Source organism: Echinops telfairi, unplaced genomic scaffold (assembly GCF_000313985.2).
Source record: "Echinops telfairi isolate 266 unplaced genomic scaffold, ASM31398v2 ScPeMD7_7459;HRSCAF=8497, whole genome shotgun sequence".
Classification (NCBI taxonomy): Eukaryota; Metazoa; Chordata; class Mammalia; order Afrosoricida; family Tenrecidae; genus Echinops; species Echinops telfairi.
Window position 1 is genome coordinate 7,518,408 of NW_022111359.1, and position 27,062 is coordinate 7,545,469.

The 27,062-nt window shown below is 40.6% G+C and overlaps 1 protein-coding gene across 1 annotated transcript in view; it reads left to right on the plus strand.

Moving 5' to 3' along the window:
• The window catches only part of ADGRE1 (adhesion G protein-coupled receptor E1), a 76,059-nt gene that overhangs the window by 36,385 nt on the left and 12,612 nt on the right, over positions 1-27,062 (plus strand). Inside the window, exons 9-15 of the mRNA XM_045300066.1 lie at positions 1,024-1,143; positions 5,519-5,715; positions 12,891-13,061; positions 14,466-14,660; positions 16,845-17,080; positions 19,445-19,511; positions 22,770-22,861. Coding sequence (XP_045156001.1) covers positions 1,024-1,143; positions 5,519-5,715; positions 12,891-13,061; positions 14,466-14,660; positions 16,845-17,080; positions 19,445-19,511; positions 22,770-22,861 — 1,078 coding nt within the window. The remainder of the gene's footprint in view (positions 1-1,023; positions 1,144-5,518; positions 5,716-12,890; positions 13,062-14,465; positions 14,661-16,844; positions 17,081-19,444; positions 19,512-22,769; positions 22,862-27,062) is intronic.

Below are 27,062 nucleotides of genomic sequence, written 5' to 3' on the forward strand. Positions count from 1 at the left end.
TCCAACTTTTAAAAAAGCTTGACCTCATAACAAAAACAAGTCTAGTCATAACAACAACACCACTGAGTGTTTGGCAAAAATTCTTTCGCTGGTCATTCAACCATACGGTTGTCATTTTCAGTATTGAAATACTCCAGTGTTCTCTTCCAGGGCCATGGTAGCATTACATTTACTGGCTCCTTTGGGCTCAGGTGGGGGTTTTTGTGACTGACTAGGGTTAAGGAATTTCAAAGAAGATGGTTACCAGTGAGAGAGCTTCTGGAACATTCTCTCTGTATGCCACAGTACCGGGCAATGCCCCACCTCACAGCTGTTGCATCTGCCTGAGTCCCATGGATCCCAGAGTGACTGCAACACAGAGTGGCATTCCAACTGGACACCAGGATAGCTACAAAACATACATTTTAAAAAGTTGCTGTTGAGTTCACCACCATTCATGGAATTCCCATGTGTGTTAGAGGAGAACTACACTCTACAGGTTTTCCATGACTGATTTTTAGAAGCAGATTGCCAGACTCTTCTACCAAGGCACCTCTAGGTGGACTCAAATAGACAACCTTTCAGCTGATGGACTCCACTTATTTAGATCAGAACTGCTGCATAGCGTTTTCAATGGCTCATTTGCAGCAGGAGGTTGTCAGACCTTTCCTGCTGAGGCTCCCCTCAGTGGACTCAAACTTAGAACCTTCTTGGTTAGCCGTCCAGTGCTGCAAAAACCATCAACATCAGCTGTGCCTCCTTTGGATTTGGAAAGCTCACTAAATCGAATCTACATTTGGTGTAGCTGGGAGGCCATGATTCTGTTGCGTTTCACTACTATTGATTCCATTCCACCTGTCCTCGAGACAGCTTCACCCCAACTGGATTTCTCGCTCACTTGTTATTCATCTGAGGGTCCAAGACCCGCCTTTTGTATTCTTTGTATTGTTTGCAACTGTGAACGTGCAACCAAAGTGGGTAGAAATGAGATTCAGGGCTGACAGTCTGTGTCATCACGTGCAAGCTCTTCTTTTCTTCTTTCAGACGTTGATAGTAAAGTTATCAAAGAAGAATGCAATGAAGAGGAAGCCTTCCTCAACTTGAAGGCTAAAGGGGATGGGATGAAGATCAGATGTTCCACAATTGAGGAATCGGAATCTGCAGGTAGAGATATGCTCTAGAGAATCACAGAAAGGTGTTGTAGTGCATTAAGTTGGTGTTGTTACATTCCAACTCATAGCTACCCTATGTACAACAAAAGGAAACCCCTACGTACAACAGAAAGAAACACCAGCCAGTCCTGCACTGTTTTCACCATTGTTCTTATCTTTGAGGCCATTGTTGCAGCCTCTGTGTCAATCCATCGTATCTAGGGCTTTCCTCCTTTTTTGCTGCTCTTGTACTTTACCAAGCATGATTTCTTTCTTCAGGGACTGATCTCTCCTGGTGAGAGTCCAAGTCCATGAGAGAAAGTCTCACCATGCTTGCCTCTAAGGAGCATTCTGTCTGTACTTCTCTGACGGCAGATCTGTTCGTTCTTTTGGCAGTCCACACTACTTTTAATATTTTTCACCAACACCATAATTCAAATGCATTGATTTTTCTGCTGCCTTTCTTTCTTTCTTTCTTTTTTTAAAATTTATTTTACTTTTTAAAAATCAATTTATTGGGGCTCATACAATTCATCACAATACATAGAATTATTCAACATCCAACTTTAGTCCTCAGAGTAATACTCTGGCCTTTCAACAGTTTAAAGAGGTTTTGTGCAACAGATTTACCCACTGCAATGCACCGTTTGATCTCGTGACTGCTGCTTTCAATGAGTATTGACTGTGGATCCAAGCAAGATGAAATCCTTAGCAACTTCAATCTTTTCTCTGTTTATCATCTTGTTCCCTACTGGTCCAGTTGTGAGGATTTTGGCTTTCTTGACATTGAGTTGTATTCCATAGTGAAAGCTACAACCCCTGATCTTCATCAGCAAATGCTTCAAGTTCTCTTCTTCAGAAAACAAGGTGCTATCATCTGCACATCACAGGTTATTAATATGTCTTTCTCAAATTGTAATGCCAAATTTTCATTGTATAATCCAGGATCTCTGCTTATTTGCTCAACATGTAGATTGAATAAGTATAGGGAAAGGATAGAACCTTGATGCAAACCTTTCCTGATTTTAAACCATTTAGCAGTCCCTTGTTTTGTTCAGACATTTGCCTCTTGATCCATGTACTGTACAGGTTCCTTAGGAGCACAGTGAAGTATTCTCCAATTCCCTTTTTTTTCCTCAAGGCTATCTGTACTTTCTTCTGATCCATACAATTGAGTGCCTTTGCCCAATCAATGAATCACAAGTAAACATCTTTATGATATTCTCCACTATCAGCCAAGATCCGTCTATCACCAGCAAAGATATGTTCTTTTTTATGTCCTCTTCTAACTCTGGCCTGAACCTCTGGCAGCTCCCTTTCAATGTACTGCCGCAACCATTGTTGGATGATCTTTAGCAAAAATTTACCTGTGTGTGATATCAATGATAAGAGAAAAACTGGTATTTCAACGTCCATAAACAATTACAGTCTTGGAAACCTACAGGGAGCCACTATGAATCATCTTTGACTCGATGGCAGCGAGGTTGGTTTATAATTTGAGCCTTCTGTTGAGTCACCGTTGGAATGGGCACAAGTATGGATCTCTTCCAGTCAGCTGACCAAGGAGCTATCTTCCAAATTTCCTGGCACAGATGAGTAAGTGCTTCCAGTGCTTAATCATATAGTTGAAACATTTCAATTGGTATTTCCTCAATTCCTAGAGCCTTGTTTTTGGCTAATGCTTTCGGTGTAGCTTCTTCCTTCAGTGTCATTACTTGTTGCTCATATGCTAACTCTTGAAAGGTTTGACTATTGGCTAGCTCCTTTGGGTACAGTGACTATGTATTCTTTCCATCTTCTTTTGATACTTTCTGCATACTTCAATATTTTGTCTATAGACTGTTTTGACATCTCACCTTGTGGCTTTATTTTTTTCCTTAAGATCTTTCTGCTTAAGATATGCTGTGTTCATCCCTCCCTTTTTGTTTTCTAACTGTAGGTATTTGCACATTTATTATAATATTTTACTTCATCTTCTCTAGTTGCCATGTGAAAATTTCTGTTGAGCTGTTTGACATCATCATTTCTTCTGTTTGTCTTAGCGACTCCATGATTAAGAGCAAATTTCAGAGTCTCTTCTAACATCCACTTTGATCTTTTCTTTCTTTCCTGTCCTCTTAACAACCTTTTGCTTTCTCCATATATGTTGTTCTTGATGTCATCCATAACTCATCAGATAATTAGTGTTTATCATATCAACTATGTTTTTGAAATATTCTCGAAATTCACATACAATATAGTCAAAGTTATTATTTGGCTCTCCTGGGCTTGCTTTCCTATACTTCAATCTGACCTTACATATGAACAATTGATAATCTGTTCCACAGTCAGCCCCTGGCCCGGTGTTAGCTGCTGATATTGAGCTTTCCCATTGTCTATTTCCACAAATTTAGTCCATTTGATTTCTGTGTATTCCTTCTGAAGTGTTGTTGAGAAAAATATATAGATTTTTGATGGAGAAGTCACTGATGTTGCAAAATTCTATCATACAATCTTCAGCTTTGTTTCTGTCACCAAAGTCGTATTTTCCATCTACTGATCCTTCTTCTTTGTCTCCAACTTTTGCATCCCAATCATCAATCATTATCAGTTATTATTGATCTTCACTGCATATCTGAACAATTTTTGCCTGAATAATTTGCTAGAATCACTCAATTTTGTAATCACTAGCATTTTAATAATTTGAATTACTTTATTGATTGGATTTCCTTGAATTCATAAAGACATTATCTTATCACAGACAGCATTATACTTCAAGATAGCTCTTGAAATGTCTTTTTTGAAAATGAAAGCAAAGTCATTCCTTTTGATGTTGTCCTTCCCAGCACAGTAAACCATGATTTTTTGAAACAAAATGGCCAGTATGTTTTATCTCACTAATGCCTAAAATATCCATCTTTATGGGTCCCATTCCATTTTTAATGACTGCCAATTTTCCTAGAATCGTACTTCTTACATTCCAAGTTCTGATTATTAATTGATGTTTGCAGCTGTTTCTTCTCATTCTGAATCATGACTCATCAGCAAATGAAGGTCCCAAAGGCTTTACTCCTGCAGACTAGTCCATCCATGTCGTTATGGTCGACTCTACTTTGAGAAGACAGCATTTCTTCAGTCATATTTTGAGTGCTTTCTGACCTGATTGCCCTCTCATCTTCTGGTCCTAATTCTGACAAAGCTCAGTTTCCATTCATGAGGTTTTCACCAACTGGCAATATTTTTAGTCTATCTATAAGGTTTTCCAGGAGCCCTGGTTGTGTAGTGGATATGCTTTGGGTTTCGATCTGCAAGGTCAGAAGTTGGAAACCACCAGGTTCTTGAGAGAAATACATAGCAGTTTACTCCTGTGAATAGTTACAGTTTCGGAAATTCACAGGGGCAGTTCTACCCAGTCCTATATGGTCACTCTGAGTTGGCATCAACTCACTGGCAGTGAGTTGGTTTTTTGATTTTTAAAAAAAAAGGTTTTCAATGTCTAATTCCTCTGAAGTGGCCAGTCTATTCCTGCTTCCTTCTTGCACCTACTTTGCAGGTACTTATTACTCATATTTTAGGTGACAAGGATGCCCTTTGGCAGGTCCATGTCAGCCCAATGGCAACTAACAACAACAAAGAAGACAAAATATTTGCCATTCAACATTATTCTCATGTACACTTCAGTGACAATAATCATATTTACCGTGTTGTTCACCCATAACAGAAAGGAGCCCCAATGGCTCAGTGGTTAAGAACTTGACCACAAACTTAGAAGGTGAATCTCCTAGCTCCTCTGAGGGAGAAAAATTCTCCATAAGTATTACCTTCCCCCAACCCCTAAAAGCCCAGTGCCATTGAGTCAATTTCAACCCATCATGACCCAATAGAGGATTTCTGAGGCTCTACATCTTTATGGGAGCATATAGCTATAACTTCATCCCATGGAATGACTGGTGGGTTTGAACTACTAGCCTTGGAGTGAGCAGTCCAACATCTATCTCAGAGTACCACCAGGTATTCCTTCATCAAGCCTAGAGATTCCTATGGGGCAGTTGAACTTTGTCACATGGGGTCACCATGAACCAGTACTGACTTGATGACCATAGGTTTAAGAGAAGCTCAGTGTCCATACAACAAAATAATGAACCTGAAACTATACCTCACATCATATATGAAAATAATTCAAATTAATTTTAAATGTAGTCAATATTTATCTATGTAATAGCAGCTTGGAATTGTTTTTCAATGATTCATAGAGGGTTATTATTTTGGAAGTCCAATGTTATTTATGAACAGAGCAGTGGGGCACATGGGATATGTGTGTGTGTGTGTGTGTGTGTGTGTGTATGTGTTGGGATAGCTGCAATAACTACTTTGCATACCCCATTTCTTTTCTTTTGGGGAACTTGCAGGCACCACTGGGGTAGCGCTTGTCTCCTTTTCTGGCATGGAGTCCATTTTAGATGAACGTTACTTCCAAGACCCCCAAGACTACTTGACCAACTCAAAGAAGTTCAGGATGAATTCTCGAATTATTATGGGTGTCATGACTGGGGAGAAGAAAGATGGCTTCTCAGAGACAATCATCTACTCTCTGGAGAATACCCAGGTTTGTGGTAAACTCTCTACTGAGCCCCCGTCTACTCATTGAGAACTTCCTGTCCATCATCAAATTTAATTCTTATTTGTGGTGGGGACTCACCAAGGTTTAAGCTTTTTATAATTTCTAGCAACTCAAGCTCATTCACAAAACCCATCTCTAGATTAATGAATTCCTTTATTTATTCTACATTTTTATTTTTAAAATTGTGGTGAATCTGTAACATTTATCATCTCAACCTTCTTCACAGGTACAATGTAGTTACATTAATTGTGTCCATCATGTGTGCAACTGTGACATTCAGCTATTTCCAAGTTTTCCTATTGCTTTTAACAGAATGAGCTCTATTATTTGTGCATGGTGTTCTTCTGTTCAGTGAAGACCAAGCTTGAGATTAGATTGGCTTGTTCATGCAGAAAGACCTACTGGTTTACATATTAGCTATGCCTGTGGCATAATCAGAACATGAAATGTATAAAAGATGAATCTAGGAATTGGAAATTGTTAAAAGTAAAATGCAACATATAGAAATTGTGGTAGTTACATAATCTCATGTCAACTTGAGGTTACTAAGAGTAAAGGGGTGGAGTCTAGCCTGTCAATCAGGTCACAGCCTGATTATGCCTCCTTGTGGACCTGACCTTCTCATGAGGATTCTGGGGACTTCCCTTTCTCATGGGAGGTGGGCCACACACTCTCTCTCTGTCTGCTTCACCTGGCTGTTGAGGAGCCACACTCAGAGAACCGGAGGAGCCACATGGCAACCTGGGTCAGGGCTGAGATGCTTCCATTGCCACTGGATCCACAAGACTTTTCACCCACCGGCCTGTGATCTTCCTGCATTTGCCATCAATTCTGCGTGAGTCTGAAGAGAAATTTATAGACTAGTATCAGATATATGGGCTAATATTGGACTTATAAGCTTGATATGGACTGGGCTTGGAATGTCTCAATATACAATTGCTCTTTGATATAAAGAGCTTTCTCTTATATGAGTGTCTCTGGATTTGTTTCTCTAGTCAACCTGGTCTAACACAGAGATTGATATTCGAGGCATTTAGTGAGCTAAAATGGACTGATGTTGGCCACTAGAAGTCACACAAACACATGGTTTACTATGCCAGGAAGGAAACATTCAGGAGTAAATGTGTTACATTTATGGTCAGAAAAAATATTTCAAGATTTATCTTGAAGAATAATGCTGTCTGTGAAAGGATTACAACTATATGAATATAAGCAAGATGAGTTAATTCAAGTACTAGTCACATATATGTGCCATCATTAAAGCTAGTGATAAAGAAGCTGAACTTTTCTATCAATTATTTTCATTTGAAATTGATCAAACATGCATTGATTATAAAGATGCATTGATAATCATTGGCAATTGGAATGCAAAAGTGGAAACAAAGAGAAAGCAACAGTAGTTGTAAAGTATGGCTTTGGTGAAATAAGCTGGAGATGGCATGATAAAATTTGCAAATGAATTATTTCTTCACTGTAAATACTTTTTCAATAACACAAATGGTGACCATGCAGGTGTCACTCACCAGATGAAATCCACAAACCTCAGGTTATGGAAAAGTTCAATATGATCAGCCAAAACAAGGTCAGGAGCCAATTTTGGAACAAACCATCAATTTCTCATATGTAAGTCCAGATTTACAAATGAGTAATTGATAGTCTGTTTCAAAAAAATAAAATAGAATGCATAAAGATTGATATCTGAGACATTATTGAGCTGAAATGGACTAGTAGTGGCTCTTTTGAATCAGAGTCATATGGTTTATTAAGCCATGAATGACATAATCAAGAGGGATGGCTTTGCATTCACTGTCTAAAAGGACATTTCAAGAGCTATCTTGAAGTACAATTCTGTCTGTGAGAGGATTACATCTATCTACCTTCAAGGAATTGCAATCAATAAAACTAGTATTCAAATTTATGCACCAACCACTAAAGCTACTGATGCAGAAACTGAAGAATTCTACCACATTCTTCAGTTTGTTATTGATCAAGCATGCAATCAAGATTCATTGATTATTATTGATGATTGGAATTCAAATGTTGGAAACAAAAAGGAAGGAAGAGTAGTCAGAAAATATGGTCTTGGTGATAGAAATGAAACTGGAGCTTGGGTGATAGGATTTTGCAAACCAACAACTGGTTGATAGCAAATACCTTTTTTCAATAACACAAACAGCCACAGTACAAGTGGCCTTCTCTAGATGGAATACACAGAAATCAAGTTGATAATATCTGTAGGAAGGGATGATGAAGAAGCTCAATGTCAGTAAAACACGGCCAGAGGCTGAATGTGTAACAGACCATCAATCACTCATATGTAAGTTCAGGTTGAAGTTGAAGGAAATGAAAACAAGCACCGGAAAGCCAAAATTTGACCTGCAGTCTATCTCACATGAATTAAAAAATAAAATAAAATAAGAATCCAAGAATAGATTTGCTGCATTGAACATAAGTGACAGAAAACTCAATCAAGAATACAATACGAGAAGAAAGAAAAGGTTATTAAGAAGACAGGAAAGAAAAAAAAAGTTCAAATTGTATGTCAGAAGAGATTATGAAACTTGTTCTAAGTCGCAGAGTAGCTAAAGCAAATAGAAGAAATTATAAAGTCAAAGAACTGGATAGAAAATTCCAAAGGCATCTCAAGAAGATAAAGTATTATAATGAAATTTTCACAGCCCTTTAGTTAGAAAACCAAAAACGAACAACATTCTCAGCATATGTTAAACTGAAAGAACTCAAGAAAAAAAAACCCAAGCCTGGAGTTACATTAAAAGATTCTAAGGGGGAAATGTTGAGTGCTGCAGGAAACATCAACCAAGTTGGAAAGAATACAGAGTCACTGTACCAAAAAATACTAGTCAACATTTGAACATTTCCAGAGTTAGCATATGAACAAGAACCAAGGTAATGAAGGAAGTAGTTCGAGCTGCACTGAAAGCATTAACCAAAAACAAGATTCCAGGAATTGACAGAATACCAATTTAAATGTTTCAAGAAGATGATGAAGCACTGAAAGCACTTACTTATTTATGCTAGAAAATTTGGAAAACAGTTACTTGATCAACTGACTGAAAGAGATCCATATTTATACTCATTCCAAAGAAAGGTGAACCAACAGAAGGCTCAAATTATAGAACAATATCATTGATATCACATGGAAGTAAAATAATTCTGACGATTATCCAACAGCAGTTGCATCAGTACAGTGACAGGTAGCTGCCAGAGATTCAGGTCAGATTCAGAAGAGAATGTGGAGCAAGGGATATCACTGTGCTGATGTCAGATGGATCCTGGCTGAACACAGAGATTACTGGAGAGTTAGGCACTTGCGTTTTATTGACTATGCCAAGGCATCTGTATGCATGGATTATCACAAATGACATATAGCCTTGAGAAGAATATGAACTCCAGAAAACTTAATTGTGTTCATGTAGAACTAGTACATGGATCAAGAAGCAGTGTGTGAACAGAACAAGGGAATACTGCATGATTTAAAATCTGGAATGGTTTGCATCTGGGTTGTATCCTCTCACCATACTTACTCAACCAGAGAAGCTTACTCATCAGAGAAACTGGTTTACATGAAATAAAAATATGTCATCAGGGTTGGAAGAAGGCTTATGAACAACCGCAATAAGCAGGTAACACAACTTTGTTTGATGAAAGTGAAGAAGACTTGAATAACTTCCTGATGAAGATCAAGGATGCAGCCTTCAGTATGGATTACAACTCAATGTTCTCACAACTGGACCAATAGGTAACATCATGATTGAGGTCCCTAAGCCATGGTGTTTTAAACGGCCTCATATGCATGTGAAAGTTGGACATTGAGTATGGAAAACTGAAGAAGAATGGATGAGTTGGAAATATTCAAATAAGAATATTGAAAGTACCATGGACTGCCAAAAGAACAAACAAATCTGTTTTGGTAGAAGTATAGCCAGTGTAGTGTACCCCTCAGAGGTAAGTATGGTGAGGCTTCGTCTTGCATACTTTGTACATGTTTTCAGGAAAGATCGGTTCCTGGAGAAAGACATCATGCTTGGATAAAATAGAGGGTAGTAAAATGAGAAGGGCCCTAAATGAGATAGATGGACACAGTGGCTACAACAATGAGCTCAAACATAGGAACAATAATGAGGGCGGCCCAGGACTGGGCAGTTTTGTTCTGTTGGGCATGGGGTTACGCTGGCTCAGAATCGACTTGATGGCACCTAACAATTACAAAACAAATTCAGATTGAATCTGAAGAAAATGGAAACAAGCCCACAAGAGCTAAAATATAACCTTGAGTAGATCCTATCTGGATTTAGAGACTATCTACAGAAACAGATTTGACACACTGAACTCTTATGACAGATAAACTTTTAGGAAGCTGTGAGGTGACATCAATAATACAATATATGAAGAAAGCAAACAGCTATTAAAAAAACAAAAACAGAAAAGAAAGGAAGACCGAAATGAATGTCAGTAGAGACTTTGAAATGTGTTCTTGAACATAGAGTAAGATAAAGCAAATGGTAGAAGCAAGAGATTTGAGCACAAAATTTTCAGTGGCCACACAATAAAGCAAAGTAAAGCATTATAACAAACTATGCACCGATCTGGACTTAGAAAGGCAAAATGAGAGAACATGCTCAGTATACCTGCAGCTGAAAGAACTGAAGGGGGAGAAATGTACGCCTTGAGTTGTAATATCAGAACATTCTATGGGTAAAATATTGAATGATGCAGGAATCTTCGAAAGATGATGTAGGGATACACAGAGTCACAGAACCAAAAAAGATGAGTAAATATTCAGCTATTTCAAGAGATAGCTTCTGATCAAAACCCAATTGGATTGAAGGAAAAGTCCAAGCTGTTCTGAAAGCATAACCAAAAACCAAGGCTTCGAGAATTATTGTGGTCACTAGGCAAATGCATTTGACTACGTGGATCATAACAAAGTCAGAAAAGGTGTGTTTCAGGTTTGTATCCTTTCACCATCCTTAGTCAGTCTGAACAAATAATGTTGCACAAATAATCCAAGAAGCTGAAGTATATGGAAAACAATGTGGCATCGGGATTGGAGGAAGACTCTTTAATAACTTTCAATATGCTGGTGATTGAATCTTCCTTTCTGAAACTAGGAGAATCAGAGACACCTTCTTATGAAGATCAAGGACTGAAGCCTTCTGTATGGATTGCACTTCACTGTAAAGACAGCAAAAGTCATCACAATTGGACCATTAAACAGTATCATGATAAAGATAAATGGAGAAATGATTGAAATTGTCATTTTCTTGGGCCCACAATCAGTGAATTCTTGTCAAGAAATCAAACAAGTTACGCTGGGAAAAACTGCTACAAAAGACTTCTTTAAAGTTTTAGAGAACAAATATGTCAATTTGAGGACTAAGTTGTGTCTGACCCAGTCACCCCATAAGCACTTGAAAACCCCAATTGCATAAGGAAGACCACAGAAGAGTTGATGCATTTGAATTATAATGTGTGTTGGTGAAGAATATTGAAAGTATTATGGACTGCCAGAAGACCAAAAAAATGTGTCTTGGATAGATTTGTTTGAGGAGGTTCAGTCAAAATGCTTCCCAAAACCCAGGAGGGCAAAACTGTTTCATATACTTGGGACATGTTATCAGGAGCAACCAGTCCCTGGAAAATGACATCATGCTTGGTAAGGAAGCAGTTGTTAGATGCCATTGAGTTGGCTCTGACTCACCGTGACCCTATATGCACACGGGAGGAAAACACTGCCAGGTCTTGTGTCCTCCTCACCATTGTTTTCATGTTCAAGAGCATTGCTGGAATCATTGTGTCAATCTGTCTCCGGAAAGGTCTTGCTCTTTTTCATTGGCCCTCTACTTTGCCAAGTATATTGTTCTTTTCCTCAGACGAATCTTTCCTGATCACATGGAAGAGTAGTAGATCTGTGACAACATGGGAGACCCTCAAGAGGTGGACTGACACAGCAGCTGCAAAAACGGACGCAAATATAGCAAGTACCCAGGACAACGATGAAGCTAACTGTTCCCTTAGAGCTTTATAGATTCATGTGCAATACAATAAAACACTCATGTGAGTCTTGGGGAATGGTTGGATTCAGTGAAAAAGAAAAGCCTTTCTCACTAGTCTTCCTCTCTCTACAGACTTGAGGTTCAGTTCCCTGGCAGAGTCTATACATGCTACCTAGAGAACCAGATGGCTTAGGACGAAGATTCCTGATGACACACTGATTAAGGGCTCAGAAGATAACAACTCTGTGGAAGAAAAGACATGGAAATCAGATCCTGTAAGGATTCACAGGCTTGAAAATCCTATAGGAAAAAAGTTATATTCTGTCCTCTGGTGTCATGGGAATAATGGATGCATTTGGATTATATTGAATATACCATCCCTCTTCCATTGAGTTGACTCACATATGGTTGCTACAAATTTTTTTGTGGGAGCAGACAGCATCATCTTTGTCCCATGGCTTGAATGGTGCATTTGAATTGCCACTTTGTGACCACCAGAGTGCCACCAGGGTTCCTTATTGAATATGTCAAAGAATTATAGACAAATGAATAAATCTGCCTTGAAAGAAGTACAACCTAATGTTCCTTAGAAGGGAAGTTGGAGAAACTTCAGATTTCATACTTCATACTTTGGACATGTTGTCAGCAGGGACTGATCTCTGGGGAAGGACATCATGGTTGGTAGAATCGAGGATCAATGAACAAGAAGAAGGCCCTCAATGAGATGTATTGATATAGTGATTGCCACAATGAACTCAAACAGGAACAATTGTGAAGATGAGGCAGCACCGTCCTCTGTTGCCTTCTGTTGTACATAGGGTCACCGTGAGTTGGAATTGACTCAACTGTACCTAAGAACATCAACAAAAAAGTGTCGAATAAATGAGTGAATCAACTAATTACTACATAGAAGGTTTTGTCCTGATTTGTATGAAAGGAGGATTTTACTCCAGCAATAGAGTAAACTTTTCTGCCTCATCAAGTTGGCCATTACTGGAACATTAACATTAGAATGGTAGCATTTTCCTCTATTCCCTAAATATTATAACCCAATCTTCTTGCTCCGAATAGGTCTTAACACTAGTCACATTGAATCCACTGTAGGGTGAGCTTTGAGTGATTAAGACCTTTGATTTTCTTCAGCCAAAGCAGGCACTTGAGAAGCCGATGTGTGTTTCCTGGAGCACAGACATAGAGGGAGGGCGGTGGACACCCTCTGGCTGTTTGGTCCTTAATGCTTCTGAGATGCATACCACCTGCAGCTGTAATCGGATGGGGAACCTGGCTATCATCATGGCTTCCAGTGAGCCCACAGTAAGTACTGGTGGATTGTTCCCCATCTTCCCAAATAGCCATCTCCAAATACAAAGGAAAATAGTTATTATATATCCTTTATGTGTCTCTAATGGAGCTAGGCGCTGTGGGAGGCAATTATGGAGACAATAAAGATGTGTGCATGTCTTTGTTCTAGAACAATTCATGAAATTCATGTAGAAGATGAGAAATAATGACCCTAAACGGACATAGGCACCCTCCCAATTACAAATCCGATGTACTTTATGCCAGATCTTGTATTTCACATTAGCTTTAAACGTTAAGAAGGAGCCTCTAAGTTCAGCCCTTTAAAATTTATTATCCAAACAAGGGAACTGAGGCACAGAACAATGCCAGTGTCATGCTCAAGCTCATATACCCAGAAACTGGCAGGACAGCAGTTTCTTGGCTCCCACTAGGTAACAATATCACAAAGGGGAGCCCCTGACATGGTGTATTTTTAACATAAAGTGATGCACACATGGGACACTGAAATAAAATGTAAATGTTAAGGTGAATAAAGGAAGGACTTGGCTTGTTACATTTCTTCCCAGAAGTTGGAGATGCTCCACATATCTACATATCAGTTGGAATTCCGTGCAGGGGACAGAAATCACTTTATCAAGCAGAAAGATATCTAACACGGGGAATCGATAGCTCACAAAATCACCATGAGGCATGAAGGAGTTGAAGTCAGGGTCTGCCACTAGGAATTTTTGCTTCAAGGTCACTGCTGGAAGATAGGGCAAAAAGGTTCGAAACTACTGCCATATACTTCTCACACTCATAAAACTGGGAACTGGGCCATTGGAATGTCCTTGGTTAACCCTTGTCTGCTGGGACTCACTTGTCTTCAAACATCACTGCAGAAAACAGGTCTGCCAGGTTTTTCCAGAAGCATCTCATTGGAAAACCTAAATTACATATAAGGCTTTAGCCCTAGAGTAAGGTGACCAGACGTCTGCTTTTGGCGGGACAGTCCTGATTTTTAACAATTTTTCCCACGTCCCACGGCGTGTTTAAAAAGTCCTGATTTTTGGAAAGAATGCATGACAAACTAGGGTATACGGTTTTCGGCTGCCATGTGGCTATTTCACCAGGATCCGGGTTTTATCAGTGGTGTCCTGCTTTATCAATGTTAAAATCTGGTCATCTTACCCTAGAGGGTTTTTGAAAATGTAGTTGGTAGACAGCATGCCTCTGCAAGGAATGGGGTGCACATAGCCTGCGGAGGGAATGGATGCTGATGGGAGACAAAGGAGCAGGGATGGACAATATCGAGTTCTCACAAAGTGTCGGAAGAAGAAAAGGCCCTAGGCTGGTTTTGCCCAAGTCAGGGGTCTGGATACTTCTTTCCCTGCATTCCTACCATCTCCCTCTAAGGATGGCTTTCTTCCCTGACAGATGGAGTTTTCCTTGTACGTGATCAGTCATGTGGGTATGATCATCTCTTTGGTGTGCCTCGCCCTGGCCATTGCCACATTTCTGCTGTGCCGGGCCATCCGTAGCCACAATACCCACCTCCACCTGCATCTCTGCGTGTGCCTGTTCCTGGCCAAGAGTCTCTTCCTCGTTGGTATAGACAAGACTGACAACAAGGTCTCATATCTTCATATCTCACTGTCTCCACATCTGCCTCTGTTCATCCTCACCCAGCTCCCTGAGTGCTTGGTCTTGCCCATCAGATTTTCCCCTCAGCTTCTCCTCTACTTGACTCCTCCTTGGGATAGCTCTGAGTCCAATGTCACTTCCCTTACCTGATGTGTTACCTCCTACTCTCATTCCCTGTATGGTTAAGGAGCCCTGGTGGCATGGCAGTTAAGTACTAGACTGCTAACCAAAAGGTTGGCAGTTCAAGTCTACCCAGAGGCTCTGCAAGAGAAAGACCTGGTGATCACAGCCTTGGGAACCCTGTGAAACAGTCATATTTCATCACACTGCAATCAACTCAACAGCATCCAACAACCTACCAGTGATTACCAACTGGGGAGGCAGGGACAATATTACCTCCATGGGACATTTAGCAGTTTGGAGGCATGTATAATTGTCACCTATGGATGGTTGCAGTGATACTAGTACCTAGTGGGTGGAGGCCAGGGATGCTACTCAATAAGGATGACCTACCACAACCCAAAATTATCTGGCCCCAAAGGTCAGTGGTGCCAAAGCTGTGATACTACTTTCTTCCCTCACTATATCTACCCACAAATTCTAATTGAAATCATTTAAATCATTTGTTATTTTACTTATTGAATAATCAATAGCTACCTCCACAACTATAAATTAGCAGTCCTGGTGACACAGTGGATAAACCCTCTCAGCTAAGCCATTGACTGCTAACAGAAATATTAGTGGTTCTAATCCACCAAATAGTTTTATGGGACCGAAGCTTGGAAATCTGCTCTCATGATTACAGCCTTGCAAACTCTACAGGATAATTCTACTCTGCCATACTGAGTTGTCATGGGGTGGGATAGACTTGACAGCACACAAATGACAGGAGCAGCACTAGACTGTGAATCCCATCAGGGCAAGAACTTTGGCCAGTTCACCTCCTGTGATGGTACTGGGCACACAGGTTTTCCAAAAGGAGTGCTATTGGCATTGAAGTGGAATGATTATTCTTTGCATAAACTTCCCCCTGACTGTAGAAGACCTTGCTTGTAGCGCTCTGCTCATCACTTTGACCAGAGGTCAGGAAGCTTCCTGTAATGGTTCAGATAGTAAGTACATTCAGATTTGGGGGCCATGCTGTGTCTGTCTCAACAACTTCACTCTGCCATTGCACACAGAAAGCATCATAGATTAGCTGTAAATGGGAGTGACTGTGTGCCAATACACTTTATTTACAAAGACAACCAAGTTGTCCATGGGCGAATGCTTCCTGGATCATCTACCACAAGGCAGGTTATTTGGCCCCATCCAGCAGCGACTCATGAGAAAAGACTGGATATTGCTCCCATAAAGATTATAGCATAGGACAGCACAATCTAGTCTGTCACGTGGGGTCACTCCAAATTAGAATTGACAGCACATAGCAATATGTCTGTAAACAGCCTTTAAAGTAAAGTGATCAACCATCCAGTTTGCACTAACATCCCCTGGTCTTCGCACTGAAAACCACACATTCTGGGTTACCTCAGCCTCAGGCATGTGGCATTGGTCAGTCACCCTTGAAAAGGCATAGTGTTAAAGATGCCTAAGAGCCAGGAGGCTGAAAGAAGGGCTAGGTTAGAGAAACTGTAGTCAAGGAAATTCTCCCCCTTCCCTCCCTCCCCACACTCTTGAACTGGTTTCCTGGTTGTTGTTAGATGCCGTTGATGCCGTACAGAGCCAAACACTGCCTGGTATTGTGCCATCATCACAATCATTGCTATGTTGTCTGTTGCTGCAGTCACTCTGTCGATCCATCTCTTCATGGGTCTCTCTTTTCTTCACTATGCATCTACGTTGCCAATCACAATATCCTCTTCAGGGACTGGTCTCTCTTGATAACAATGTCCAAAGTGAGATGGAGTTTCACCATCCTTGTTTTTAGTAGATTTTCCCAGTACAATACAGGATTTGATTTCTTGACTGCTCCTGAGCCAAGTAAAGAGGTCCCTGGCAACGACAATCTTTCCTCTGTTTATTACGCTGTTGTCCATTGGTCCAGTTGTAATGATTTTGTTTTCTCTATGTTCACATATAATCCAAATTCAGTAGACAACCCCCTCCTCCAGTCTATGGGGGTCTTTTTCTTTCCTTGTGGGGCCCTGAATGTACAATGCACTTTCTGTCCAGATTGGTTGTGCCATCATTGCTGGCTTCCTGCACTACTTTTTCCTTGCCTGCTTCTTCTGGATGCTGGTGGAAGCCATAATGCTCTTCCTGATGGTCAGAAACTTGAAAGTGGTGAATTACTTCAGCTCCCACAACATCAAGATGCTGCACCTCTGTGCCTTTGGCTATGGACTCCCAGGAGTGGTGGTGGTCATTTCTGCAAGTGCACAACCACGGGGTTATGGGATGCATAATCGGTGAGTGAAATCCTTTTCTTTGAAGACCTATTTGCAAATTGACCGGGATAATTATGTGAGCAAGAAAAGAGCAGCTACAGTAGCTCTAGTTGTAGCTACCACTTACGAGCCTTGGTTTAAGGCCCATTAGTGTTAGGTTCATCATTTACAGAAGCATAGGTTGGATACTACACAACTCCAGGGGTTAGTATTGAGTGTAATATGGGAAAGAGAAAGGTTTGTGGTGCAAAGCTCTCAGTCTGCTCTGCAGGAGGAAGATGTGGCCACCTTCTTCCCTAAAGATTCATTGTCTTGGAAACCCTGGAAGCAGTTCTAATCGGTCCTGTAGGTTGCTCAGAGTCAAAGTTGAGATGGCAAGGGGTTTCATTTTGGTTTCTAGGTGAATCACGTCCCTGGATGATACAAACTGTGTGCAATGGGCCACCAACTTAAAGTTGGTGATTCAAACCCATCAACTATGGAAGAAAACTCAGATGCTCTGCTTCTGGTCAGACTATAGACAAGGAAACCCTGTTGAGCGATTCTATCATATGGGGTTGATTGAAGGGAGAAAGGTTTGACCTTTGGTTCCTCAGGCAGAGGTACAGATGCCGGTCATCAGAAGTTGATGAGCATTTAATGAAGTGGTTTGTCCTGAAGGAATAGGAACGGCATCCTCTTCATGATGTAAGCAGGTCCGGCCTTAGTGTAACTGTACTGTTCAAGATGTACATGCCACACAGAGAGTATCATAATTGAACTAGATTCCCTTTCTTCCCTAGTGGGGGAAAAACACACTTTTGCTTGAGAGATTTAGGGAGCTGTTAGTGAACAGGGCAGAAAAAATTGCTACTGGGGTAAAAACAGCAAATACCCAGTAGAGATTTGCTAGTCAGTGATTTTCCTTCTTTCTTTCATCTCCCCATCACTCCCTTCCTCCCTTTCTTCCTGCCTCTATTCCTTCTCTTCTTTGCTTCCTACCTTATACTCTCCTCTCTCCCTCCCTGTAAAATGATGTGGTGTCGATTTCCTCTCACTTGACAAGGTGGAAGAGAATCAAAACCAATCGCCTAAGGCGTTCATATGAAACAGAGGTCAGGCATGCCTCCACCTTCCAATCTTCTTTACCATTTCTCACCCCTCCCATGACACTTTCTGCTTCTCTGCTAGGTTTGATCATTAGTTGACCTTTGGTTCCTCAGGCAGAGGTACAGATGCCGGTCATTGGAAGTTGATGAGCATTTAATGAAGTGGTTTGTCCTGAAGGAATAGGAACGGCATCCTCTGACCATCCTCATGATTATGGGATTTATTAGGAAATAATTAGTTACAATTCAGGATTTGGAAGAGATAGGATATAACTCTTCAGTCAGCCTCCTCTCAGCCACGCTTGCAGACACACCCTCCCTCCTTTCATTCCTTCTTCCCTTCCTTACATCCTTTCTTCATTTTTTTTTCTCCTTTCTTCCTCCTTCCTTTATTCCCTCTCTCCCTTCCAACAAATAACTACAGAATATCTAGCCCAGGCCAGACTGGGTGCTGGAAGTGGGTGTGTAAAGATGAACATGACATCGAAGGTCTAAATTCTCATGGGAGAAAGCAGATAATTTTCAAATAAACCACCAAGCAAGATAATTTATGATAGTGATGCTGTTAGTGTTGATAGTGATAACTGCCATCTTTGACTCATGGGAACTCCATATAAAACAGGACAAAACATTGCCCAGTATTGTGTTGTCCTCGCAATTACCAATATTTTCAAGTCCATCGTTGGTGCTACTGTACTATTCTACCTCGTGAAGTGTCTTCCTTGCCTTGGCTGGCCCTCTACTTCACCAAAAAGGATGTCCTCCTCCAGTTTCTCACCTTCCTTTTCTGATTTGTTCCTGCTCCATCAATATAGTTTCACTCCCCCTAAGCTTTCCACCTGTCCTTTTGAGTTGTGAATTCAATTTCATATAGATGGTTCTTAAGAGAACACAACCTTCAAGGCAGACATTCTGCCCTGATTAAGTTGAGCTGTTATGTAGTTTAGGGAGCCCTACTCTTGTAGTGGTTACATGTAGGGCTGCTTAACACAAGGCCAGCCGTTTAAAACCATCAGCTGTGCTTAAGATGGAAGATAAGGGTTTCTACTCCCATAAAGAGTGACAGTCTCAGAAGCCTACAGGAGCAGTTCTACCCTGTTCTCTAGGGTCACTATGAGTTGGAATAGACTTTATGGCAGTGAGTTTTATTTTGTTTTGTTTCTTTTCATGGTTTAGGTTGAAGGTTTCAGGGGATATTTTTATCTGAGTTTCACTTCCCAACATTTTCCTCCATTAGTGATTGCGTTGAGGCTCATGACTTTGGGTCAAGTGTACCTCTTCTTTTCCCCTCCCATAGATGCTGGCTAAATACAGAGACGGGGTTCATCTGGAGCTTCTTGGGGCCAGTTTGCACTATCATAATGGTAAGCAAATGGCGTGTTGAAGTGAGTTCTGGAGGACCAAGGAGACCCAAGAGATTGAGGGAGCCCAAGAGAGACACATATGTGCTGATGGCCCTTTAAAAAGCTCTCCCTTCTGATCCTTGATACTTGAGATTTCCGATCTAGGGGACAACCTCTTGGACTTATGATCCCCACCCCCCACACACCAAAGTGCTGGGGCGGGGGGCAGAACCACATTCTTACCTGTCTTTTGCCTTGCTATAAGAATGTGCAAGACAGTCTCTCCCAAATACAGATGTCGACAGAGAGAAAGGGTAGAAAGAAAGAGTGGTTAGGTCTTACCAAACACACCTGACAAAGAACAGTGCCACAGGGTTTTCTAGGCTGTCATCTGAATGGAATCAGATTGCTAGGGCTTGCTCCCACCCAGCCCAGGGTGAGTGTCAACTGCAGGGTGAGTGTTGTTCACCTCTTTTCCTTTTTTTCCTTTCCTTTCCTTTTCTCTCCTTCTTTCCCCTCCCCTTCTTTCCTCTTCTCCCTCCCCACTTTCCCTCTTTCCTCCACTCCCATTCATCTTATATTATTTCCCCCCTTTTTTTCTTCACTAGTATCTAAGGCCCAAGAACCACCCCCCCTCCCCATAACACATCCACACACACATGCAAGCTACCTCATTTCCTTCATTTTCCAGGATTTCTCTTTCTAGCTCCCACTTACATTAAGCTCATGGCTTTAATTTGTTGTTGGTCTCCCCACCTTTTGTAGAGCTAAGGGCTTCCCTCCAGCCCCATGAGTGACTTCTAAATCCCCAAGATTTTAGATTTCTGGTTTCAAAAAACCCTCCTCCAACCACTGCATCTAGTGAATTCTACCTCTGGACTCCAGCTTCATTGCTAATGTTAGGTGCCTTCAAGTGCTTTCCTACTCCAGGGCACCATGTAACCAAATGAAGCCCTGTCCATCCTGCACCATCCTCACAACCAATGCTCTGTTGCAGCCGATTGTGTTGCAGCCAAAGTGCCAACTCATCTCTTTGAGGGGCTTCTTCTTATTTACTGGTTCTCTACTAAGCATGATATTCTCCTCAGACTAGTTTCATTGCTACTTTAATTTCTGTCTTCTGGGACTATCCTTTACTTTCTTACAAGGTCAACTATCCATTTAAGAGGATGTCTGTTGGTTTCACTCAGCATTTTCAATGTTTTGTCATGAAAAGGTTTTCCAAAGTGATGTTTCTAAATCTCGAAACTGCTCTTCTGCTTGGTTTCTCTGACTTTCTCAAGTTGATAGCTTTAGTCTTGAAACCAAGTTCTTTCCCTACCTGGTCCTCCCACTTTCCCTAGTTTATACTTCCGCCCTTTCTCCACATCCCAGAGCTTCTGCGCAGACCAGGAACTTCCTGCTCCCTCAAACAAAAAAGTCCTCCCCCATTAAGTCCCCTTAATATGGGTGATGATCAGGACCAAACAATATGGTGTTTGCCAGAGCTCAATCAAAATTAAATGATACAATGGTGAAGAACTCGGATTCTAACTGAAAGGTTGGCAGTTTGCCCTCATTCAGTGACTCTTCCAGGTAGGAAAAACCCTAGTGATCTATTTCAGTGAAGATTACAGTCTAGAAATCCCATGGGGAAGTTACTGTTTGACACATGGACCACTATACATCAGAATAGACTCAATGACACTCAACAAGAATGTAACAACAAATGATTCATGGAGTCAGAAGTCCCAGAGTGTAACAAATGATACATTACTTGACTCCTATCAGTTGAAAGGGTCGTGGTGTGAATCTATCCTGAGGTTCACAGCTTAAAAAACCCCATAGACTCTACTCTACAGACGTGGAGACTCCATGAGTCAGAATCAACTAGACAGTAACTGAAAACAATAATCACGAGGACAGTCTTCACTCCAGTGAATGATCCAATCCCAAGGGTAAGCCTTGCTGAGATGGAAGGGTCCTGCCTTAAGGATTGCATCTCCTATCTGAGATACTGAAAGCAAAACAGTAAGCAAACATTTGCCTGTACATGAGAGAGAGAGTCACTTAGCTTCACAAGGGGGTTGGAGAGAAAAACCAAGGTCAACACCCACCCTAGGCTGATCTCTACGAGGTTGAGGTCAGATATGCTTTCACCATCCACTTTTTTTTTTTTTACCAATTCAAACACCCGTCATCCTTCCCATGGCATGCTCTGTGTTTCTGCTGGGTGTGATAATTCATTGAACATCCACAGAGAACTCACAGACCACATTCACAGTTCTGGGATTTATTGAGCTTATTAAAGAAGTGGAAGATTGCAATTCAAGATCAAGATCAACTTAGAAGTAAAAGGAACAATCCAGGATAGAGTTCTTGATCAGGACAGCCTCTTCTCAGTTGCTGCCACTGGGCCATGCACTCTTGGGCTGGCTCTTACTCTCTGTTTGGTCTTTGTCCTGCTCCGCTTAATGTTACCAGGTTTATTACCTTTGACAGTAAACGTCTGTAGGCTCCTGACTCTGCCAGCAAGTTTCCTACCTGAAGGCATTCAGCTCTCCCTCTATCTGAATTGGTATCCACCATACCTCCTTGAACTGACATTTCTTTGTCACTGGACTCTGCTCTGCTTGCTGTCACTTCTCACCCTCTCTAGTCTCTCTCTCTCTCTCTCTCTCTCTCTCTGTCTTCAGAGTCTTGGAGGTTCTCATTTCAGTGATGCTAAGTTAAAAGGATGGGGTTCCACTCCTGGCCCTTCCTCTTGATGGTAGTGAGGTCCCCTTCCCACCTCTGGGGTTGATTCCTTTTAACTCCAGCAAAATGGCAAAATGGATTAATCCCCTCAATAGAGTTCTGAAAACTGTATTTACATTGTTCCCAGGCTGCCCAATCCCTGTAGTGGTCACAAACAGCTTATTGCATAGGCTAACCCCATCATTTTGTGGGAATCAAAAGACCACAGATAGAAGGGCCATATAAAGTAATTTACCATACTGAAACTTGATCCTGACTTGATCCTGATTGGTGGCGCCTCCATGTATGTTGGGGTAGAACTATGCTCCCTAGGATTTTCCATAGCTGATATTTTGGAAGTACATCACCTTTCTTACAAGGCACCTCTGAGTGGACTTGAAACTCCAATCTCTTGGTTAGTGACCTAATGAGTTTACTAGGGGCACCTGAGATGCTAAGGGAAGAACTAGAAAAGAAAGAACTATCCATTCAAGGCCATGGTCTATGTCTTTACCCTGGCTTTAATTCTAACTTGTAGGTATATCCCTCTGCTTGTCTTTGTAGGTCAACACTATCCTCCTCACCTGGACATTGTGGAACCTGAGGAAGAAACTTTCTTGTGTCAACACAGACATTTCAACACTCAAAGACAGCAGGTACAGACCCTCTTTCTTATTTTCTCCTGCAAATGCTTATTGAGTGCTTGGCCCTGTGTCCAAGGACGAGGAGTGTGGCTGGTGAGGCTTGATTAGAATAGTACAGTGTCTAGAGCTGGAGTCAGACTGGACTGAAACCTAGCTCTTCCACTGACTAGCTGTGTGACCTTAAGGAAGTCATATAACCTTCCTGTGTCTCGGCTTCTTCATCTATTGTTTTTGGTTAGATGATGTTGAGTTAATTTCAATTCATGGTGACCTTGTGTGACAAAGTAGAACTGCCCCATAGGGTTTTCTAGGTTATGAACTGTAGGTGAACATATCACCAAGCCTTTCTTGCTGGGTGCTGTTGGTTCAAACCACTACTCTTTAGAGGTGTTGTTGGGAGCCATTGAGTTGATGCATAAAGATCCCAAGTGACAGAGTAAAACTGTCTACAAGGTGTCTCAGACGATAAGGCTTATGGGAGAGCCCTGGTGATGTTGTGAGATACATTTTGAGCTGCTAACTCACAGAAAAAAAAGATTTTTAGGGTATACACTCTATGAAGGTATTGCAGGATCAGAAGGTAATTGGAGTTTCATTTGTTTAAGGAAGCACCATATTGATTTCCATCATGGTTGTACAATTCTACAGTCCCACCAGCATTATAAACTCACCACGTCCTCTCCAGTATTTATTATTTTCTAGCTTTTATATTTTCTTGGTAATTTTGCAGACATTTACAGTGTAAAGTTAAATCACATTGTTGTTTTTAATTCATATTTTTCTTATTGCTAATGAATGTGAATATTTTTTATATGGTTGTTGGCCACCAGGATGGCATCTTTAGTACATTGTTTGTTCATATCTTTTCTATTGGACTATTGTATTTTTCTTATGAAGGTGTTGTAGTTTTCTATAGATTTTTGAAATTAGCCCTTTATCTTATATATCATTTCTAAATATTTCCTCCAATCTACAGGCTTTCTTTTAATTCTTTTGCTGAAGTATTTTGATGTGCACAGATGTCATAGTTTTAGAAATTCCTAGTCCTTCCATCATTTTGTCTTCTATAGTGTGAATATTTTTCATTATGTGCAGTAGTGTATTGGGGCCTTGTAGTAGAACCTTTAACTTTGTCCCAATTTTTTTCTTGATGGCCTTTATTGTTCTACGGTTTATAGGTAAGTCTTTGATTCATCTTGAATTCATTCTGATTTTTAACATTTTAAAGATGTCATATATAAATGTGTATGTATATATCAACAATGGCACACACATATCAATATGAATATATATTCAACAGGGATACATGATGTGTACATATATTCATATTTGTGTATCATTGTTGAATATATATTTTTGTTGTTAAGTTCTATTGGGCCAACTTCAACTTGTAGTGACCCCATTTGATGGAGGATAATTGCCCCAGGCTGTCATCTTTAGGGGTACAAATGGCCAGGACTTTCTCGCAAGGAGCTTCTGTGTGAGTTCAATTTATTGGCCTTTTGATTAGCACCTGAGTGTTTAGCCATTACACCACTAGGGCTCTTTGTTGAAGTGGTAGGCTACAAATAAAATCAATTTATACACTTGGTCTTAGCCAAAAGGCCGAGAAGGGTTATAAAACCAATTTCTACATAATCAATATATATGTGAATACTGCACATTGAATAAGGAAGATTGAAGAAGAATCCATTCACTTGATTCCATAATTGAATCAAATGAATTTCGATACTGGTGAAGAATATTGAAAGTCCCAAGGACTGCCAAAAAAGCAAACAAAACTGTGTTGGAAGAATTACAAGCACAATGATCCTTAGAGGCAAGGATAATGGGACTTCATCTCATATACTTTGGCTATGTGATCACGAAAGACCAGTCACTGGAGAAGGACATCATGGTTGGTAAAGTTGAGAGGCAGTGGAAAAGAAGGTGACCCTCAACAAGATGGGTTGACACAGTGGCTGTAACCATGGGCTCAAATATAAGAATAATTGTGAGGACGGTGCTGGATTGGATAGTGTTTCATTCTGTTGCACATGGGGCAGCTATGGGTTGGAACTTAACAACAATATGTACAATTAAGTGACCTTGATTACATTCTTCAAGTTGTACAACCATCCTCATCCTAAAGATACAAATTATTCTCGTACCATTAGCATAAACTCTCTGCTCCCAAAGTTTCCTATTTAACCTTTTGAGTGGCTGTTAACATTTTTTGTTTTGTTTTCCTTTTTGTTTTGTTTAAAATTTTTAATGGTTTTATTGACATATAATTCTCATATGGTATAATTCAGTGATTTATACGTATTAAAAAGAGCTGTGCAATCATCACCACAATAAACTTTAGAGCAGTTTCTTCTTTCTTGTACTCTTTATTAATAGTTCTTCATTTCCACCCAACTTCCCCCACCAGAACTGTACGCCATTGTTATGTGCCATTGAGTTGGCTCTGACTCATATTGACCCTGTACATAACAGATAGAAACACTGCAGGATCTTTCACATCCTTGTACTTGTTCCCATGCCTGAGCCCATTATCACAGCCATGTTGTCAACTCATCTCTTTGAAGCCTTCCTCTTTTTAGTTGTCCCCCAGCCCACTTTACCAAGCACAATGTCCTTCTCCAGGGACTGGTCTCTCCTGACAATACGTCCAAAGTATGTAGGACCATCCTTGCCTCTAAGGAGCCCTCTGGTCGTACTTCTTCCAAGACAGATAGGTTTGTCCTTTTACTAGTCCATGGTACTTTTAAGATTCTTCTCCAGCCCCACAATTCAAATGCATCAATTCTTCTTTGGTCATCCATATTCGATGTCTAACTTTCATACTCATATAAGGCAATGGAAAATACCACAGGTTGGGTCTGGTCATCTTAGTCCTCAAAGTAACATCCTTGCTTTTTAATACTCTAAAGAGGTCTTGTACAGTAGATTTACCTAATGTAACACATTTTTTGATCTCTTGACTGGTGCTTCCATGAACATTGATTGTGGAGCCAATCCAAGGCAAAATCCTTGACAACTTCACCCTTTTCTCCATTTGTCATGATGCTACCTACTGGTCTCTGTGTGAGGATTTTTGGTCTTCTTACATGTGAGGATTTGGTTGCAACTCATACTGAAGACTGCAATCCGTGGTCTTCATCAGCAAGTGCTTCAGGTTCTCCTCACTTTCAGCAAGCAAGGTTGTGCCATCTGCATATGTCAAGTTGTTAATGCCACATTCTTCTTCATATACACTAGTTCCTCTGATGAGTTTTTTCAGCCTACAGATTGAACAAATATGGTGTGAGGATAATACTGCCCAATATTATTCCTTTTTTAAAAATAAATTCTGAACTGTGTAATTTTTCTTGACATTCAAATAATTTTATTTCAAACATGTACAAAGGAGGCTTCAAAACAGTTCATTAAATTTTCTTTCTTTCTTTTTTTAAAAAAATGGGGTAATCGTTTTATTTATTTTAAATCATTTAATTGGGGGCTCATACAACTCTTATCACAATCCATACATACATCTATTGTGTCAACCACATTTGTACATTTGTTGCCATCATCATTCTCAAAACATTTGCTTTCTACTTGAGCCCTTGTTATCACCTCCTCATTTCCCCCCTCCCCCACACCCTTCCTCACAAACCCTTGATAATTTAAGAATTATCATTATTTTGTCATGTCTTACATGGACCGACGTCTCCCTTCATCCACTTTTCTGTTGCTCATCCCCTAGGGAGGGGGTTATATGTAGATCCTTGTGATCAGTTCCCCCTTTCTACCCCACCCTCCCTCCACTCTCCCGGTATTGCCTCTCTTACCACTGGTCATGAGGGGTTCATCTGTCCTGGATTCCCTGTGGTTATTCCCGATTTTAAACCCTTTTTCTGTTCACACAACTGCCTATTAATTCATGTATAATTCCTCCTGAGTACAATGAAGTGTTCTGGAATTGCCATTCTTCTCAAGCTTATTAATGTTTTTACTGTCAACACAGTTGAATGCCTCTGCATAGTCAATAAAACATAAGTAAACATCTTTATATCTGCTTATATCCAAGATCAAACATGCTTATATCAATCATCTGCTTATATCCTAGATCCGTATGACGTCAGCAATGATATCCCTTGTTTCATGTCCTCTTCTGCATGGCCTGAACTTCTGGCAATTCCCTATTAATGTCCTGCTGCAACCATTGTTGTTCTATAATTTGAGCATT